Genomic DNA, 21,010 nt, shown 5'->3' on the forward strand with positions numbered 1-21,010 from the left:
CACTTGAGATTACCATGGGACCGCCGTTTTTATTAAGAATCACAACGCAGAAGAAATTAAAAAACCTGTGTTTTTTTTATGACACATCGAGCTAGTAATTTTAGCAATCCTTCTATTTCAATATTTTGTTTGCAACATGAATATTTTAAATAAAGCCTACAATATTTTAGAATAAAATTATTTCAACTGTTATCCTCTCGCACCGATTGACCATCCCTGATGTGCGTTTGCTGCCCCATCGCGGCGAATGCAGAAATCAACCGTGCGCACTAAACACATCACTGACAGCTTCACGGGGGTCTAGAAACAGACATCCCCCTTTTAGGTGGTAAACATTCCAGCCTACACAGTGTGCAAGCAAGAGACAGCTGCCGTATGCCACAATCGAGCGAGAAAGAGGCGGAACCTTGGCACAGGCGAAGCAAAATAGTGTACCTTCCCACCGCAGCCAGTGGACGGCACATTCAACCCTTCCGGAAGATGTCTGGCAGTTTAGTTCTCAATTAAAAAGGCACAAATATTCCGACATTGAGTGTGTGTGTTTTTGTATGAAAAATTGCGAGAAAAATAGATAAATTATTGCAGCGCAAAAAAATCATCCACAACAGCACGTCACTTCATACTACCCCATTGCAAGGTTGTTGAGCCCTGCCCACCGAGCCGAGCTAATCTCGCACGCGGAACTAGAAAAAGAGGAAGCGGGAAAAGACGATGCGGCCTCTCGCGGTGTGTGTTGTGTCGCGCGCGCGTACCCAAAGTTGTATGTTTTAAATTGCGTTTAATACGAAACTTCTACGCCGTTTGGTTCTGCGGCACCAGCCAAACCCGAGTGGACAATTGATTGGTAAGCTTGCGTTTTTTTTTGTTGGTGTGTGCTACATTTACCCGCCCACTACGAGTGTGTGTTTGTGTGTGCGGTTGCGCGTGTTTCGATTATGAAGTGAGGCAAAATCACGTCCAAGTAAGGTGCAGCGCGCTGGGACGGGCGACGGGCCGATTCTCTCCCACGACCAGATCTCGAGATCAATCTGTGTGTGCTGATCATTAGTTTTACACAAATCCAGCTCATGTGTGTGCCCTTGTTGGTATGTGTGTGTTTGTTTGGATGAGACTTTTAGTGTGTGTGTGGTTGTTGTGTGAAAATCTCTAGCAAAGTAATTAAAATCTAGTGCTGTGCTCCCTCACAAATCGCTCCCCCCCGCGTTTCGAGGGGAGAGACCGTCATCTCAATTTCCGCTCGCGCTCGCCACACACCAGAGACACGCTGTGAAACGGGCGACCTTGGGGCGCTGCTTTACGTCACCGTAGCGGACGGCCACACACTGCAATCAAAATGAAGCAAAGCGCCCTTCTTGAACTGTCCGTTCCCATCGTAACCGTTCGGTTCCGCCGCCTCGTCATCGTCTGCCCTTCCCTTGGCTTGGCACAGGGACAGGGGCGGTTGGTAGGGGTTGGCGATTTCATTCTTCCCCCTTTTTGGTGCATCACGATCCGTGCGAAAGGGACGGCGAGCGCGCTAGAGATGATCCAATGTGACATAATGCAATGTTTTTGCGCCCCTTTCGCTAACCTCTTGCGGTGAAGCTTCGGCCAGGGGCAGGGGCTGCCCAACTGTTTTACACGTGGAAATGAAAAAAAAAACATTGCTTGCAGCTGTTTCCAGTGTTTGTAAAGCGTGTATTTTTTTTAATCTCTACACACACAAATAAACCCCAAACCTTGCTGGGTGCCTAGGACTTGTGTGTATGTGTGTATGTCAGTGCATGTTTGTAATTGCGCGCCATTCGTACCGTTTCGAGCCTGCCTCGTGAAGCACGAAACGAAATATAAAAGTAAAAAAGCACACACATAAACATAGAAACAACAACAACAAAAAGCGAAACAAATGCCCGCGTAGAGCTTACACACTAAACGCACGAACGCGACAATGTGACGCCGACTTTTTTTCATTCATGTTGTTGCTGCTGGTACGGTGGTACCACAAAAGGTCTCCGTGGTCTGCTTCACCCACGCCTGGCGGGGCCCCCTGCCATCCTGCTGGAAACGCGAATGCAACAAGTTCATCATATCCCGGCCGTTCGACACGGACAAGTTCTGCCCCTGCTTAAAGTGTTTCTATATATTTTTTCGTCTTTTTTTTTTTGGGTGGATGACGGAGAATATTAACCTAAACAAACGTTTGCAATGGGATGGAAAGGGAACTCCATGCGAGACGTTTCTGAGCTTCAATGTTTTGGAATTGGAGCTCTAAACAAGGTTTCAAGTGTTTATGTCATGCCACATAAATTCTTTAGGTCGTATTGCTCTTTTTTTTTGTTGGGGTGTTTTGAGCTCCAATATCTTCAACCGGGTGAGGGGCATATTTTCCAAATAGGAAGATTAGACCAAACAAGGTTTTAGCTTTATTCGTCTCATGTACAATTCCTTTAGTCTCACTCCACTGAATGCATTCCAGAACTCCAATGTCTCGAATAGGGCATACGTTCTTAAACTATTTGGTGCTTGATGATCAAATTTCGTTGCTTCCGTTTCTTTTTCTCTTGTTTGTGCCTACCCTTAGGCTCACTCCAAATCACTAGGTTCCAATTGGACCGGTATTTGATGGTTCAAGCGAACTCATTCCAATTGGTTTAAATATATTTATTTTTGAAGTATTGAGGCCTACATACTTTACTACAGCTAAGCTCTTGTATTTTGTCTAACTCAGCAACTCTGATTAGTTTACAAGTTCTAATGACAGTATTAATCGTTTTGACACTTGGACCTCGAATTCTTGGACTTAAATAATAACGGCTCCCTAAGACAAAAGAAACAGTCATCAAAAGTCGACGGGATGTTAAGAGCCTAATAGGGACGTAAACATTAACATTTGTAAATTTTCAATTGTTTATTTTTGTTTCAATCCTGTTGATGCATTGAAGTACCCTCAATGTCTGTAATTATGCTTTCGGGGAGTTGTCTTTCCCCGAGTTAAGCGAATAATGCGTCATTGGCGGACCAGGGACATTGGCGTAACTCGGATTTTCGCGTTTCGAGTCAAATATTACGAGTATCAGCCAAAATATGAAAGGCAAAAAGTTTGATAAAATTGTTGGAGGAAATTGTACCAATTTGACGTATGAAGTGTCAAAACTTAAAAACATCGCCTAACTCCAATTCGCGGAACTCAAGTGTCGCCTAAGGTAATGGTCAGTTTTCTTGATTTTCTAGACTTTTTAAGGTATCATTATGAGATATTATTGTTTCTTTATAAAGATAATCATTATTGGATTTGTTTTTAAACATTTAACATCTGAATTGAAATTGCATGTGGCGATGCGGCAATATCAAATGATATTGATTTTGCCGCATCGCTACATGCGGCGTATTCGCAGACGCTGTCATTAACGTCAAATCCCATACAAAAGCTTGCGGCGAAGTTCTGACCGTTCCCTAACTTGGGGGGGGGGGATTCCAGGGGATATCCTTTGGAATTTGATGAACTCATCTACAGTATCTTTCCGTAATCGCTCCTCTTGAATGCACTATAGGACCTCAATTTCACCAAATCTTCGAAGCAAAACGTACACGCACCCAACCAACCAGTTGAATCCGCTCAGCTGGCAAGCATTGTTGCAAGATTATTCAATTTTATAAGTTACATGGCTTCGGGCTGAATATAGTTTGCCATACACCCCCTCGCCCTGCATTCCCTTTTTTGTTTCATTCCTGTTTTTTTTACTGCTGCTCAGTGACGTTAACCTCAAGAGCTTGTTCTACGATTTGCATTCCTCTTCGCCCATCTCAACCCCCTTCTTCCTCTCTCTCTCTCTCGGACTATCACACAATAAAATACAAACTTGAGATGCCTAGGTTATTTTTGTTTATACCACAGCGTGCATGCGTCCTCCACTACACACACCGCACGCTACCCTGGAGCGAGGACAGTCGAACCGAGCAGGGCAGACCGGGCACAAAGTGTCCGTATACGTGTCGTGGCCGTTAGAGCACTCCCACACACACACATACACAAACAAACGGGGTAGCGCGCGCACGCAACGCAAGGAGCATATGCGCATGTACTTGGGGCGCTAGATTTGTTGCTTCGAGTTTGCTCTCGCGCCTTTACATGTTGCTTCTTACAGTGCTTTTCTTTTTACATTTTGCTCTATTCTCTTTTTCTTTCCATCTGCCTGCCCGCAGGATGGGATTCTGCGACGTTGATCGGTACGCACACACGTACACCCACGACGACGACGACGACGACGACGACGGTTTCGCCTGTGTGCGGCGGTCGGGTTTCTGCTCTCCCGCCCGCACTAGACGCAGTTACGCAGCGACAGTCGGTGGTGGTGGCAGTAGTAGTAGTAGTAGTAACAGCAGTAGAGCACGGCTAGCTGCTCCCTAATCTCATCGCTCGCCATCATCAACGCGGGCACACAACCGGGCCCAGTACTACCACAGCCAGTGCGTGCGCGTGTCACCAGTCAGATCCACTGCAGCTACTCCTCCATCAAATCACGCAACCACCCGGGCCCCGCTATCAGCCACGCTATCAAACACGCGTCGTGCGACGCCTGATCCCGGGGTCGGGCGCTCCAGAAATTACCGTCTCCCACCAAGCACCCACCCGACCCACCCGTTCTCCACGATGGCGTCGAGCAATATTAGCGGCACCGTCGGCAGGACTGATCGTGCCCGCTGCATCGTCTAGTGCACGTGCAAGTGAAGGTGTGTGATTTTAGGGCAATTTTGCCTAGGCAGCTCTCTTTCTCTCTAGCGCAGCATCTCAACCGCTCTCCCCAGTGGGGGGAACACAACCCCAAAACACAGAACAGTACCCCCCCCCCCCCCACTCCTCAACAACGCGCAAACCCAACCTCATTTTGGTCCGGAAGAGGGGCATTATCAATTAGCAACCAGCAAGAAACGAAGGAAAAGCAACAGGAAAACCTGACGACGCTCTCAACACGCGCTGGCCGATCGACATGGAAGAAACAGGTGAGTGTTGCTTGGGTACGGTTTGTGATGTTCTGTTTGGGGTGGGAGGAGAGCTTTGATTTAGCTGGAATGCGTCGGAAGGGTTGGCTGATGTTTCCGAGGTCCGATGGGCTTATCGAACTCACTACTGTCTTGCATTTGAGATGGTTTTAGCTAAGCACATTTATTGCGTTGCTGGACTCTGAAGTGGCGATCGTTAGGCCTACGTCATCATCCCCGCACTCGAGCGCAAGCCGATCCAGCATGTTTAGACACACTTGTAGCATGAAGAATTCGAAAATCCTAGAACAAGCACGTGCTGCTGTTTAATAGCATTTGTGTAGCTTATTTTTTGTCTGATATTATTACAACAGCAGCTTAACTTAGTAAGGAAAAGTTTAAAAGATGTATACGATTCTAGATATATAGAAGAATTGATTTCATTCGCAGGCTATTTTTCTATTATAACGCACGCATACGTTTAGTGTCATTTTTTCTATTTATGCCTTTTAGTTCTGTTATGATGAGTTCTTTAAATGCGGGACAGATTTTACATCGTAGCTTCACAGCATTTTTTTAAATTCACTGTGCTCATTACGTACCCACCGGGAAGCGTACCAAAGCAACGATCGTAGCATCGTAAAAATGATTGAAAATTCAATGATAGATCGCTGTGAAACCTTTCCTAAAGCAAAAGAAACTAAAATTTATGGGAAATTGGGAATAGCTGTGATGCACAAAATGCTATTCGGAACGCTCTTTCAATCGGAAACGTTTGCGACCAGCTCAAGGCTAGCGTCACAAGTCACATCGAATGCAATTACAGGGCAATCCCTCATAGCGAGTTTATTGCGTTCCAGTGACTCACTCGTTATGGGAAAGACTGCGTTAGGCGGAAGGCTCTTTGCCACATAGTTTGCATGAAAAGGAAAATATCTAGTTCTAGTGTAGCTGATAAAAAGTGCCTCACAAAATTATACGACATCTTTCCACCTGGCAATAGTTTTATTTTAAGCAATTGCTTATGATCGAAGCTCTTATTGGCCAGAGCAATACGTTGATTAGATGAACGTGTGTCGTTCGTTCTTTAGAGTGAACTGAACTTTTGGTTCTTGGGGCACATCTCCCTTAGATTTGCTCGTTATGCGAAAAACTCGTATTAAGGAATATTAAGGATGTTCGTTGTGAGTGGTATTCTCATTTCTATCGAACTTTTTGTGTGCACAGGTAAAATTATTTGTACAAAACTTTATAAAACACTACTTCGATGAACTCGAAAAAAGCAAAAAAAAAAAAAAACAGAAAATCAAATGCGAAAAAATGAAATCTGGGGTAAAAATATAGGCAAAGCATTATAAGCATAGAACTGGACAACAGAGCTTCTGAAGAGCGTTAATATTGTTCACATGGGAAGATGGGCGCGATGTAGGCCCATATTGTGGCAGCAAGATGGAGCGTGGATGCGTCCTCGATTAAGACCGGAATAACAGATTGGCAGACAAAGGCACGAGACTGTGAGTGGTCCTCGGATACTCCGAAGAGCAGGCCAAAACCGCAAAGCAGTTATAGCGCCCGATAAGTAAGAAGGTGGACATTAAATTGTTAGTGGAAATCTAATAACTAAAGAGGTTTTGGACCTCTTGGGTCTCTTTCGGCTCTGTTAAGTTGTTTAGGTAACTTAAAACTTTCTACCACAGGTGCGTTAGACTATACTGGTTAGTCAAATCTGCCCTGTGGTTAGTTGTGCGGTAACTCGGCCCTTTTTATCATCTTGTGTCAGACTATTCTAAAAGAATCGAATCTACAACATGATATTTTTATACTTTTGTTCCTTATAATTGTTAAATTAGGTTGTATAAATGGGATTTTTTAAAAGGTTATTAGTTATTTAATTCTTTGTGGTTCTCGGATAGAAATTGATTTCTATTCAGTACAGTCCTCTTGGGCTGCTATGCTTATTGCAATGGCTTCTGCTGAGAAAATGGAGGAGTGATCAGGGAGTTTTACAGCGAATTTTGTATTATTGGAGTACTTCCCACAACCAGCATGCTTGGAATCAATCGAGCCGTCACTGAATATTTGGTTATAATTGGAGTCGTTTTGATTAATATAGTCTATTGCGAGTTTATATGCTTGTTTACGGATTGCTCTCGAGTGTTTTAGAATGGTTCAGTTTATTTTTGGAAAGCTTTGGAGGTCCATGGAGGTGGAAATAAAAGATTCACTGGACTACTTTTAGCTTCACTTCTTTTTAGCTTGATGACATACGCGGTCATACCGGCCTATAAGGCTTCCGAGAGGCGGTCATGTCGTTTGTGTTCGGAATAAGAGGTTTGAAGTATTTCTCCATTTTGTGGCTTTTAGCATGTTACGATCGTAATCGTTTCCAATCGGAACGTTATAAGCACTTATGTTCTAGTGTTAAATTTATTACATGGATACAACGCAAATTATTTAAAAACTGATTTATAATTACAGTCGTTGAAGCTAATTTTTTTCTCTAACCACCTCCTACGAGTGTCAAACATTGTTGACTTTCAATCGAAAATAAGTGCGTTAGAGTAAAAATTTATTGCGCACTGTTAAAAGTTGATGTCTTAGGCCCGCGTTGAAAGTCTCAGTGAAAATGAACGTGAAATTTTGAGTTTTTCTGCTATATTTCAATAATTTTTTACCAGAATATGGCTTATTGTACGCCAACAGAAAGGATATTCAATTCCTCCACCTTTATAGACTAAAAAATACATATATATTTAATGAATTAAATGCATTTCCTTGTGTATCCCAGCATTGACATTGGTGAAAAAATCAAGTAGCTTACACCATCTGACGTATTATCAAGTGATAGAGAGCGGAGTCTAAAAAGACGATTGTTTTAAACAAGCGGAAAGTTGTTTATTGGACTTGCAAATTATGTAATACGGACCTATCTGTTACAAAATATTAAGATTTAAAATCAGTAATCCCTGGCTTCACCATGCGGCAGATCTCGTAGAAGATGGCAGAATACCGACACGACACGTACCATCTCTTCATTGACTTCAAAGCTGCTTATGATAGTATAACCAAGGTAAAACTAAACGACGCTATGTGAGCTCTTTTGGATTGTCGGCCAAATTGATAAGGCTAGTTAAAATGACTAAGACGCACATCACTTTCCGGGTGAAGGTGGATGGAAAACTCTCAGGGCTTTTTGCTACCACCAAAGGTCTGTGCCAGGGAGATGGACTATTCAAATTGGCGCTAGAGAGGGGTACCCGTGACTCGAGGGTGGAGACTACGGGAACCATCTTTTATAGGTCAACCCAGATCCTGGCATATACTGATGATATAGACATCATCGGTCTGCGGCTCTCCTATGTAGCAGAAGCCTACCAAGGGATCGAGCAGGCGGCAAAGAGACTTGGATTGCAGAAAAACGAGGCAAAGACCAAACAGATGGTGGCAACATCAGCGGCCTTACCAATAAATAATCAGAACCTACGTAGGAGTGACGTACAGATAGGTAAACGCACGTTTGAAGTCGTCCCAGAATTCACCTATCTTGGGTCAAAGGTCAGCAACGACAATAGCATGGAAGCTGAGTTGCGCGCAAGGATGCTGGCTGCCAACCGGTCATTCTACAGCCTGAAAAAGCAGTTCACCTCAAAGAACCTGTCGCGACGGACGAAGCTGGGACTATATAGTACCTATATAGTACCAGTACTCACATACGCCTCTGAGTCATGGACACTGTCCAAATCTGACGAAACTGTCTTAGCCGCGTTCGAGAGGAAGATGCTCAAAAGGATACTTGGCCCCGTATGTGTGGAAGGACAATGGAGGAGCCGCTATAATGACGAGCTATACGAGATGTACTGCGACCTCACTGTCGTGCAGTGTATCATCAAGCTCGCCAGACTCCGGTGGGCTGGTCATGTTGTACGCATGGAAACGGACTACCCAGCCCGTAAAGTCTTTTTAGGCCGTCCACAAGGACAAAGGAGGCGTGGTAGGCCCAAATTGAGGTGTCAAGATGGCGTGGAGGTGTCCGCCATTAAGGCCGGGATAACGGACTGGCAGACAAAGGAGCGATACCGTAAGCGGTTTCGGACACTCCAGAGGCAGACCAAGACCGCAAAGCAGTTGTAGCGCCGGATAAGAAAGTCAGTAATCCCTGGCTATCATCATATTGATATTGAGACCTTGGCACTCAAGGTGTTAATAATTGGGGAAGTTAGAACATTCATCATTACCTTACGCATTTCTTTTGCTATCTGCTTTTCTCGTGGTGAAATGTGTAAGATATGTTTGTTTCTTTGTTGTAATTAAAGCTATGGGAATTATTTGGGGACTGATGGAATATTCGGTAGCTTGTTTGTTTTGGCATAATGTTGGATGTTCCGTCTTGATGTGTAATCTTGGAATGCTATGTTGTTCTTTGATGATTATTTAGGTTTATAATGAGAGGAATTTTGAGCCTGATCCTTCATTTTTGCTGCCAGTGTCAACGACATGACTACAGCAAACACGTCGTCCCCTGCGCTCTAGAGGGTCAAGTGCATCCATTTCGAAATCGGCCTAATTAAACCGTAACCTCCCCAACACCGGAGATCATATGACCGTTCCGGTAGTCCATGCGGCACCTCCAACCTCGATTTAATTGCCTGTCAGTAATTAGATCAAATTAGAAGTGTCTCGGTAGTAGTCGCCCGGCAAACAAGACGACCACAACAAGCGCAACGACAAAAAAACACCACTCAAACACACGGCAAAGGGACATTATCATGGGGTGCTTTGATACATTACGAAGCACCTGTCTGTTCGGTGTATATCTAATGCTAATTACTTTCCACACACGCATACACACTCCCCGCCTAGGCTCTGCGGAACTACCGCGGTGCATTTTCTCCCGATAAGATGTCCACTTTTGATTATGTATCTCGTGCTAAATGGGCAAGATAACGAGCCGGACCGAGTCAAGCGCACTCACGCGAAGCGCCACAGTGCTCTGCGGGCCGTTTGTCCGATAGAACGGTTCGTTTCTTGGAGCGTGATTCCCGTGAACCTCTGTGCTTTTTTTTCGGGTAAGCTCTTCGCAAAATAAAAACATCCGGTTTCTCCTGTGTCGGCAGGTGTCAGAAGGCACGCCCCTCCTCGGGCCATTATCCTTCGGTCTAACCTCCGCCAAGGCCCACCAGACCTTTCCGCAGTGTGCACTGTACCGTCGCGTGGCCATAATGAGCTCCCTCCCCGCGCACATCGGCATCGGCTTATCGGCAACAGCGACAACAACAACATAAGAACAAGTCTTGATTGGGTGTTGGTCAGTGGGTCGATCTGTGCGCCATTGCATCGGAGGGGGTGCTGTGTTTGATCGTTCGAAAGCAAATTGCACCCACAGGCAGTGGCAGGCATTCTAGCCGTGGCTTGCGCAACCGTTTATTACCCTTGCGGATGGTGCGAATGTGTGTGTGTGTGTCATTTGTTGGCGGTTAGACAGGAAGCGGAGTTGCAAGATAAAGGGAACTGTCTTTGCACCTTTTTGCTGCGGTCAGTGGCTACGTTATCTACTTCCTTGCTCCCACACACACACAAACACACGTAGACACGGACACACCATTACCTTGAGACGGAGACGACGGTTTCTTCATCCTGTTGGTTAGCATTGATATGGCCGTCTCACTTGCGCGCCCAGTAAAGTGGTAATAATTGCGAATTACCTCGCCCCACCAACACGCCAGACATCGCTCGGAGATCAATGGTTCGATGTTTCTTCGCCACGGGACACACAGACGCTCACAGACTCTCTCCCTGCAAACAGTTTGAAGTGAAGCTAGGAAGCATTAGTGCTGAATGTCCGTAGAAGACCGAAACCGACGAGTAAAGTATTCTCATTTCCGCTTTTACTAAAGCTCCTCTCTCTCTCTCTCCCACACAGAAACTCATGCAGTGGCAGCGGGCGTCAAGCACAGCGGCAGCATGTCGAACCTGAGCGACATATCGGGCAACACGGCGGTACCGGCCGGTGCGCATGCCGGGCCCGGCCGCCCCCGCATGGACATTGCGGCCGTGATCGACTGCGAGAAGAGCGCTTGCCTGAGCCACCGGAAGGCGGCCCTCGAGGAGGTGCAGCAGGCGTGCGCCGCGGTCGGTGCGAACCTGCAGCTGCTGCCGTTCGAGGTGCTCGACTACCACAACGAGAACAACAACAAGCTCGAGTACTTCTACAACGCGGACGTGGTCGTGGTCGACCTGAGCGTCCAGACGCAGCAGAGCACCCTGTGCTACCTGCTCGGCGTGCGCGAAAGCTTCAAGATGAAGGAAAACATCGTCATCTACAACGACACGCAGACGGAGGCGACGCTGCGCATGAAGATCTCGTGCGGCAACTATCAGTTCCTCTCGTACCGGCTGCACGAGAACGGCGGCGCGATCGTCACCAGCCCGCTCAAGGCGACCGGGCAGCTGGAGGAGACGGCAGGGACGGCCGCCGCAGCGTCCCAGCTCGCCCAGCAGCCGACGCCGCTGGCGGTGGCCCTGCGCCGCCTCTTCCAGGACGTCGAGATCCAGTCGAAGACGCACCTGCGCGAAAAGTTCCTCGCCGATCTGCGCAGCCTGCGCGACCAGCACGCGGGCAACGTGGAGGAGCTGCAGCGCATGCTGCGCAACCTGCGCAAGCGGCTGGACGATCCGCAGGTCCTGTCCAAAGACATCCTGCAGACGTACATGCTCGCGCTGCGCGACGTGCAGGATTACGACGCGATGGTGCAGCTGGTGGACGATCTGCAAACGATACCGAACAAGCAGAGCTACATCAACACCGGCCACATGCACTACCTGTACGCGTTTGCGCTGAACCGGCGCAACCACGAGGGTGACCGGGAGCGGGCGCTGCGCACCTGCACCAAGGCGCTGGAGAAGAAGGAGAACCACTTCCCGGACATGCTGTGCCTGTACGGGCGCATCTACAAGGACATCTTCGTCGAGTCGAACCACACCGACCGGGAGAGCCTGAAGAACGCGATCATCTGGTACCGGAAGTCGTTCGAGGTGCAGCCGAACGAGTTCGCCGGCATCAATCTCGCCACGCTGCTCGTGATCGACGGGAAGGACTTTACCGACAGCGAGCTGCAGCACATCGGCATGAAGCTGAACAACCTGATCGGGAAGAAGGGTTCGCTCGCGCAGATCAAGGACTACTGGAACGTGGCGACGTACTTCGAGATCTCGGTGCTGGCGGAGAACTACGCGAAGGCGATCCAGGCGGCGGAGTGCATGTTCAAGCTGCGGCCGCCGAAATGGTACCTGAAGTCGACCATCGGCAACATCACGCTGATCGATCGGGCCCGCAAGCGCACGGAGGAGCCGGCGGGCATCAGCATCGAGCAGCAGATCTTCCAGTTCTGGATGGAGTTTTTCCTCGAGGCGACGGCGCGCGAACCGTCCAGCATGGTGCGCTTCCCGATACTGATCCTCGAGCCGCAGAAGATCTACATGCCGAGCTACGTGTCGATCCACATGGACGCGGAGCAGAAGTCGATCGACATCAGCAACGTGTGCCAGCAGCACGCGAAGGGCACCTGCCTGAAGCTGCACGATTTCAACTTTCTCGCGAGCCAAATCAAATCGGTCAGCCTGTACAAGCGGGACGAGCGGTGCGCCTACCTGTACGTGCACCACAACTCGGACGACTTCCAGATGTTCTTCCCGTCGGTCCAGTGCCGGCAGACGTTCTACGACCTGATCCTGCAGATGACGGCCGACCAGGGCTCGGGCTTTATCGATCTGTCCGCGGCCGAGACGACGGCGGACGAGCTGAAGTACGAGTACGACCTGGACGACGAGGGCCAGCGCATCCTGCTCGGCAAGGGCACGTACGGCGCGGTGTACGCGGCCCGCGACCTCACCACGCAGGTCAAGATCGCGGTGAAGGAGGTGTACGAGCGCAACACGCACGACGTCCAGCCGCTGCACGAGGAGATCAAGCTGCACTCGCAGCTGCGCCACCGGAACATCGTCCAGTACTGGGGCTCCAAGTCGGAGAACCAGTACTTCAAAATTTTCATGGAGCAGGTGCCGGGCGGGTCGCTGTCCGCCCTGCTCAGCTCCAAGTGGGGCCCGCTCAAGGACAGCGAGACGACGATCGCGTTCTACTCGCGCCAGATACTGGAGGGGCTCAAGTACCTGCACGACCAGAAGATCGTGCACCGCGACATCAAGGGCGGCAACGTGCTGGTCAACACGTACAGCGGCGTGGTGAAGATATCCGACTTCGGCACGTCCAAGCGGCTGGCCGGCATCAACCCGGCGACGGAAACGTTCACCGGCACGCTCCAGTACATGGCGCCGGAGGTGATCGACCAGGGCGTGCGGGGGTACGGCCCGGCCGCCGACATCTGGTCGTTCGGGTGCACCGTGGTCGAGATGGCCACCGGCAAGCCGCCGTTCGTCGAGCTCGGCTGCCCGCAGGCGGCCATGTTTAAGGTCGGCTTCTACAAGACGCACCCGACCATCCCGGAGGAGCTGTCCGGCATGGCGAAAAACTTCATCCTGCGCTGCTTCGAGGTGAACGTGGACAAGCGGGCGACCGCCACCGAGCTGCTGGAGGATCCGTTCCTCTGCGAGTGAGTGACCCGAGTGGCATAGAGGGGGTTTTTATTATTACTATTATTTTAAATAACGTCACTGTTTTGCTTTTCCCCAATAGGAAACACAAAAAGATGCGCCCCTCGTTCAGCAGCAGCAGCACGATCAGCGGACTGCCCCATCCGGGCGCTAGCGAGTTCTCCCGCAGCGTCAGCATGCCCGCCGACCGGCACAACTCGAAAACGCTCACCACGCAGGAAAGCTCGGCCAGCTGCAACACACCCACCTTCAGCTCCGAAACCGAGTAAGTGACGCAGCCGTTCAGTTTTTTTTTCTCTCTTCACCCTCCCAGCAAGCTTGCTCCCCTTTTGCTTGTAGTAGTGTAGTGCTTTCGTCTTTCTTTCTAAATTAGTTGTTTTTTTATGTTGTATTACTTGCTTTCTGTTATTTATTTTTCCATATTCTCTAATTTTTCCATCGCTTTCGATGATTTGATTATTGTTTAATGCGCCATTTCCCCCATTAAAGATTGGTTCATTTAGAAATGGGGCACTTTGTTTGAATTATAGTGGTGCTCCCAATGGGCAAAAATGGAATCTTTTGAACAGTGTTTTGTTCACAAGAGAAAACACTACACTTTGTCAAATTTGCATGCAATTTAGTAATTTCCGCTCCAATATATTCGACATGCAAAAGGAGAAGCGAAATCTGGTTGTGCACAACTATTTGTCTAAGCCATTAGTGTCATCTTGGGAGCTGGCAAAATGGTGAGGTTGCCCAAGTCAAGTCGACTGATGCACGAGTGATTTGAAAGTAAAAGAAGACACGGACGACTGTCGTGAGCTGCAAACTAAGCGACGTAGTGGAAATGTGAATCATAAAATACGATTTGTAAAATTCAGCCTAACCCAAACATCTCGGACTACGATTTGGTCAAACATCTTAACGCCGCTCTACTGTACGGCGATTCCGACTCCGAGAAGGTTTTAAGTGTTTTCGAGCCAGTAAACATCTAAATCGCATCTTGAAACGACTAACAATCACCAGAAACCGGGCTCGGAAGCTGTACGATCAGGTGCTGACCAATCCGCGTGGCTGCATTTTGATGGATGATGAAGCCTACGTGAAGGTCGATTTCAAACAAATCCCGGGCTTAGTGACATTTTGTTTAGCACCCAACTCTTGATTACTCACTTGGTCACGACATTTTGTGTCGGTGATAATCACGGCATTCTTGGAATATACTTGGCGTGTGGTTCTAAGCAGTAAAACTGAGCAGCAGAGCGAGAAACCATGCACATTTTGTTTCTTGGAACCTCTCGCATGCACTGCATATCTCCGATGACTATCGGGATGATCACTGACTGGTCATGTCGCGACCAAGTGCAGCTCATGACGCTGACTTTTTTTGCCGAAATTTGTCATGACACAGTAAAAAAAAGTCATGACATAGCGACTGACCAAGCGTTGGTCGCAAAAATGTCACGAAGCATGCATTGATCACACCAATCGCTTTGAGTATCACCTCTGATTATCACAATTGAGTACGTGACGCTGACATGGATTTTGTTTTTGTAAGATTTTTTTTATGAAATTGGCAGTGACATTTTGCAGCACTGCCTATGATTCATCCAAACCACCATTTTTCAGTTGGATCAATGCAAAGTGCCCCATTTCTAAATGATCTAAGCCTCAACTCACACCCGTTTGTGTGTTTGTATTTTACCTATTTGCGTTCGTCGTTAATAATCTCTGCTTTTCTTGTTTTTTTCTTTCTCTCTTTTTTTCTTTCATTCTCACGCGGCCACTACACGTGTTTTTTTTTGTCTTCTTCTTCTTCTTCGTGTTGTACTCTTATCAAACAATGTTTATTTACAAATTATACATTTACCACGCGATACTACTGTCGTGTTGATGTTGCTCCATGTTTAATTGGTTTAATTTTTGCTCATGCACACAACAACTACACATACAACAACAATTTCATTGTTTTCTTTGTTTTGCCCAAACATCGTTCCCTTCCGTACAAATATTTACCGTTTCATGTATGTGTGTTTTTTGCGCGTGTTTGGTATTTGCCTTTTGCTATTATTTTTCTCCCACCCTTTTGTATTTGTCGCTTGCTCAAAATTCATCCTCCGGGGTTTAATAAAAACGCGTTCAATATCGAACACGGCCCTCCGCCTGGTCGCATAACAAATAAAAATAAACCAATTTGTCGATAACGTGTTTCGAAAACGTGTTCTCGCGCGTGTTATCGGGCTCTCCCATGCGGGTGCCCTTTATCAGAGCGTCATCGATACCGCCGCTGAACGCTACGATCGGCGTCCAGACGGCAAGCCGGTCGGTGACCGAGCGGAAAAACAAACATTCGTTCCAGCTGACGCCGATCAAGATGCCCAAGCACGGCATCAGCAGCATCGGGTAAGTCGTGGAAGGGGAGGGGGGCGGGGTGGAGGTGGTTGAGATTCCGCACCGCACGCGGGACAAAGTTGGACTGACTCGTGGACATTTATTCGGTAGCTGTGTGGGTACGTCGTGGGCACTCAATAGCTAATCGTGAGGTTCGCCGTTTGCATTTGCAGAAATCTCGCGGAAACGCCCTCACTGGAGATGGATTCCGCCGAACAGACGTCGACCGTGTTCCAGCTCAATCGGCGCAGCTCCTCCGGAGGTTTGCTGTCACCGGAGGTGAGAGACATTTTCCTCCTTTAGTTTGCTTTTTTGGGAATTTTATTTTGAAAAATATATTTATTCCTATTTTACTAGATTGATATTACGACGTCGACCGCGAGCAAGCTGCCGCTGGCGGGCGAAGCGAACGAGAGCGACGGCTTCTACCTGCTGAAGAAGGACTCGCAGCGGCGCCAAACGCTCGACAAGGTGCTGTGCCACGACGTCACCAAGATCTGCGAGCTGTGGCTGACCAAGATCGAGCCGGACGCGAACCAGGAGCTGGCGATCACGCGCGACCACCTCGTGATGCTGCTGAACGGGCTGCGCAAGTACATTGCGGAGCAGCGCACCGACACGCTCGAGCAGGCGATCGCGCAGCTGAAGGAGCAGCCGAACTTCAACGACATCGCGATCGTGCAGCTGCATCTCGCGCTGTACGCGTTCCAGAACACGGTCATCACGGTGCTGCGCTCGCACAACATCAAGCCGCACTGGATGTTCGCGCTGGAGAATCTGGTGAAGAGTGCGGTGCACGCGGGCATCACCATCCTGTCGCCGAAGCTCGGCGCCAACCTGGCCGGCAACGCGCCGAACGACGACGAGTACGACGAGGAAAGCAACGAGCTGGGCGGGCAGGCGGGCCCGGCGCCGCCGGCCGCCCGTGCGCCCCTGGTGAACGGGCGGTTCGCGCCAGCAGCGGCGCGGGACGAGCGGGACGGCTCGGCGTACGACTGCGAGTACGATATGTACGATCTCATGGCGGAGGGCGGGGTCGCCGGCGACGAGGACCCGATGGACGAGCTGGACGATCCGCTCACCGGTACGTCCAGCGGGCACGGTACGCTGCGGGGCATGAAGCCGCGGGCCCGCAGCCACGGCACGGACGTCGGGCCGGGCACGCCGCTGCAGAAGAAAACGCGCTGGAAAACGTGGCGCGAACAGGTCGAGGCACTGAGGGCGGAAAATCAAAGACTGAAGGAGTACCTGCTGGAATCTCAACAATCCTACCACGGTGCGTTCCGCGCGGTGCTGCAGAGCGGGGCGTTCGCCCGCTGCCTTACCGACCAGCTGGTCGCACTGATGGAGCGCTGCCTGCACGAGCACGGCACCGGCCCCGAGCTTGGCGATGGCGAGGAGACGTTCGGGGATGGTGGTGGTGGTGGTAGGGTAAGGCGTACGGCGCAGCCCTGGAACCGGATGCCACCGGTCGGGCAGACGGCGACGGATCGACCGAAACAGTGCGCATCGGACCGGGCCGTTGCAACGGAGGATGGGCAGCACGTGGAGAAGCAGGGAGCGGAGGAGGTGGATGAAGACGAGGAGATGGGCGATCTGCGGCTGGCAGAGTGGCTGCAGGCGCAGGGCATCAAGCGCCCGGAGTGCCAGCGGCGGATACTGCGCGAGGGCTTCCTGTGCGACGACTTCCTCTACGATCTGGAGCGGGACGATCTGCGCCGTTTGGGACTGAAGTAAGTAACGGTAGGGTTAATCGATTTGTTTAGTCAACTTCAAAAACAAAAATAGTTTAAACTGAGCCTGAAGCCTAAGCCTGAAAACTGTAATTTGTTGTTTTAGTAGAGTACAGAAACTCGATCGAGACGGGTTGTCGAAATTTCAGTACACAAGATTGGAAGCCAACATGATAAGGATTTACCTGGCAGGAGAAAAATGAACGTTAAATTTAACCGTTAGTCAATCCGTGGTTTTAATGGCATTTTTGTAATTTTAATTAGGGTAAATTTCCAATTGTTGCACATTACCCAATTCTTGAACACAGCGTATAAATTGTTGTTTTTCCAAATGTTTAAAAAACATTTATGAAAGTTAGCCGTTCTCATTGTACAGTCGTCAACTCGTACGACTTAACAACATGCCCGTCATGGGTTCAAGCCCCAACTAGACCCTGCTGCCATACGTGGGACTGACTATCCTGCTATGGGGGGGTAATCCAAAAGTCACTGAAAGCCAACCCCACAAGTGGTACAGGCAGGCCTTGACCGACAACGGTTGTTGAGCCAAAAGAAGAAGAAGAAGAAAGTTAGCATTTTTCCTCAAATATTGAGCATTTCTGCCGCTTGTTAAAAGAGCACAAATGAAAATATTTCGACTGCTTTCGATCAAAACGAATGGACTACTTAGCAAAACCGCTAAGAATTGTGCATCACAAAATAAGTTTCATTTCGCCCTGTGAGAAGTGGTTCAGCAACTGTATATTTTGATTGAAATCAAAGAAATATAGTTAATTCTCACGATTAGGTAGCAAAAAAAAGTGTTCACGTAGACATTAATATTTCTAATGAAAACAAGCTTACTTTGTACCTTAACTACATCGCTTCTAATAACCGCTTTGGATTTGGGTTGGTTTCCATCGAAATATATCATGTAGTTGAGTTTTAGACATGGCATACTTCTGCGTGTTCTTTCGATATGAAAACCCTAGCGGGAACTATGCATCGAAAGTGATCTTTTGGTAGTTTTGCGTAACTGTTGCGTGTGTAAACCAAATACTGATATATTTTACTATCAATTAAAGCGAATCATTCAAAAGCCATTAGCTCAAATTTTGATGGACCAACATGGTCAAAAGAAGTAATTCAACGAAATTAGCTGAAAAAGGGACGATTTCTGATGATTATTGTATTATGAACCTTTTATTTTTTGGCTTACGGTTCATCTTTGTGAGTGTATTTTAAAAATCATTTCCGAGAGTTGGTCTGACGCTTACTGCGATTTCAACTACCCTTCTCGATTGATTTACACCCTTTTCGAGCACAAATAAGCTGCTTTTGAGCATTGTTCAACTAGGATAGGTGTACCAATTGCTGGGCTGGCTCCAATTTTTGTGCTATCGATACAAAAATCAAAATGAAGAAAATAATTTGATTATTTGCGGTTTCATATCAATAAATTCGTATATTTTATCATATTTCTTACATCGTATAACGCATTCTTGCATCGCATAATGAATGTATCGTATTTTCTTATAAGTTTCAAAAAAATTCGAAGTCATTTAATCAAGCAATCACAATAATTATTATCACATTTGGTGCTAATTGGTTCAATACGTAAAAGCAATAATGTGGCTAAGATGTATATGTGTCTATCTACATCACCCTTGTTTATGATTTTTAATCAGTAGTTTCGCGACAATTCTGCAGTCCAAACGCTGTAGAAACTCGTCCATTGTTGATGCACCTACCCTACAAGTAAACATTAGACGTCCAACTTAAAAAATACTGATGCTTATCTGATCTTCTTTCAATCGTAACTAAACAAGTGAAACCCCGAAGTTGATCCATTTGCTGTATGGAGTTTAGAATTTATGTTGTGCCTTTATTTGCAAAAATATTTTAAATTCATTTACCAATTATTTATCCCGATATCTTCCAATTTAATACGTGGCTATTAAATTAGTACAACATCAATTGAAATGAAGCTTCAAACAGTTTAATTTTAACAAAATGAACATAAAAAAACGAACTCGGGTAATATAAACGTACGTTAATATTGGGGAAAGCAATTTTTTGTTTCTCGTAGTAAGTTATTTTTATTATTATTATTATTATTATTGAAAAGTAAACCTATACGCCCTGAACATATTTTCAGCGGCTGCCGTCGAGACGTGTCGATTACGGAGAGTAGGATTACGAGCATAGAACAAACCCGATAGATTATGAAGTTCATTATTTTCTCCACCGTATGTCTGAAGATACAATCAAATGATGCGATTATTGAGCCCTTTTACGCTTAATAATAAGAAATCGCTTGTGTTTTAGAAATGTATTAGGTTATAGTGTAGAATTATGTTCAGCCCAAGTTTGTACCCATGTTTCGAAATTGTTGAGCCTACTGAGTATTGAACAATCACTTGCTTCACATTGAGAATGGAGTTGAGATTACATTTAGTGATGTTGTATGACTCGGGAGTCATCATATGAGAAATAGTCAATTTCGAGGAGCAGAATTTAAATTTGGAACATATTCCAAGCAGGCAGCTCGTTGCTTGTCGGGTCGATAGTGCCTTTAAACTTGTTTGCACGTGTGATATAATCCATAATATGTGTTTCTTCCCATTTGCTAATGCAAGTCTTTGCTCGCCTTCCCATTGCAGGATCGGGGAAGAGCTACGAATCTGGAACGCGCTCAAGCGTCACCGCCGACTGCATCCACCAAAGCGACCGTCCGCCGACTGCGACGCCCAAACGCCCATGCAGCCATTCGGCCATTCGGTCCACAACATCAACAACAACTGCTTGAACGACCATCATACCGCCGGCCTCAATACGCGATAGACAAACACGCGCACCGAATTTGCCTTTTGCGCACTCACACCTCCCTCCAGCCGACGTGTGTGCAGCTCCGGCAGGAGCAAACTCAAGTATCAAGTGTCCTTGAAAGTCGATCCACTCGGTCGGCAGAGCAGGAGAGACCACTCCTCTTTACACCGTGCAACAACCTGTGATGCAAAACACACGCTGCTCGAAACAATCACGCGATCGACCGCTGCTCCTAGCAGCAGCAACAGCAGCAGCAGCAGACGAATCTGTCGTGCCGAGTCGCAGCCATATCGATTTGGAAGCCATCGAAAGCCAACCGAAGCTTACAAAACAATCATAACACAGTTATTAGAGAATAATCAGTTACAGCAAAACCACTCAGTGGTGGTCCGTTTCGGGGGCCAATAAAATGCGCGCACAAAGAAGAAGAAGAAGGATCCTCAACAGTGATGGAAAGAAGAAGAAGAAAACACACACACTCAACCAACTCCCCTAGAAGCATTAATGCCAATAGCGCGTGGGGTTTTAGG

The 21,010-nt window shown here is 47.6% G+C and overlaps 1 protein-coding gene across 4 annotated transcripts; it reads left to right on the forward strand.

Annotated features, from left to right (window-relative positions):
• Window positions 1–442: 442 nt before the first annotated feature.
• Window positions 443–20,593, forward strand: LOC121599149 (mitogen-activated protein kinase kinase kinase 15). 4 transcript variants are annotated; one of them, XM_041926706.1, is made up of 8 exons: window positions 444–844; window positions 4,183–4,980; window positions 10,880–13,565; window positions 13,649–13,831; window positions 15,817–15,951; window positions 16,113–16,218; window positions 16,297–17,672; window positions 20,315–20,593. In XM_041926706.1, exons 2-8 carry the CDS (start codon window positions 4,968–4,970, stop codon window positions 20,493–20,495), a joined length of 4,680 nt encoding a protein of 1,559 aa, XP_041782640.1. In that variant the 5' UTR covers window positions 444–844; window positions 4,183–4,967; the 3' UTR covers window positions 20,496–20,593. The 4 variants fall into 4 exon arrangements, with proteins under 4 accessions (XP_041782665.1, XP_041782640.1, XP_041782647.1 ...); XM_041926713.1 differs by lacking the exon at window positions 444–844 and adding an exon at window positions 884–1,085; XM_041926731.1 differs by lacking the exon at window positions 15,817–15,951 and having other exon boundaries at window positions 443–844.
• The last annotated feature ends 417 nt before the right edge of the window (window positions 20,594–21,010 follow it).

The sequence above is a fragment of the Anopheles merus genome, chromosome X (assembly GCF_017562075.2).
Source record: "Anopheles merus strain MAF chromosome X, AmerM5.1, whole genome shotgun sequence".
In the NCBI taxonomy this organism is placed as follows: domain Eukaryota; kingdom Metazoa; phylum Arthropoda; class Insecta; order Diptera; family Culicidae; genus Anopheles; species Anopheles merus.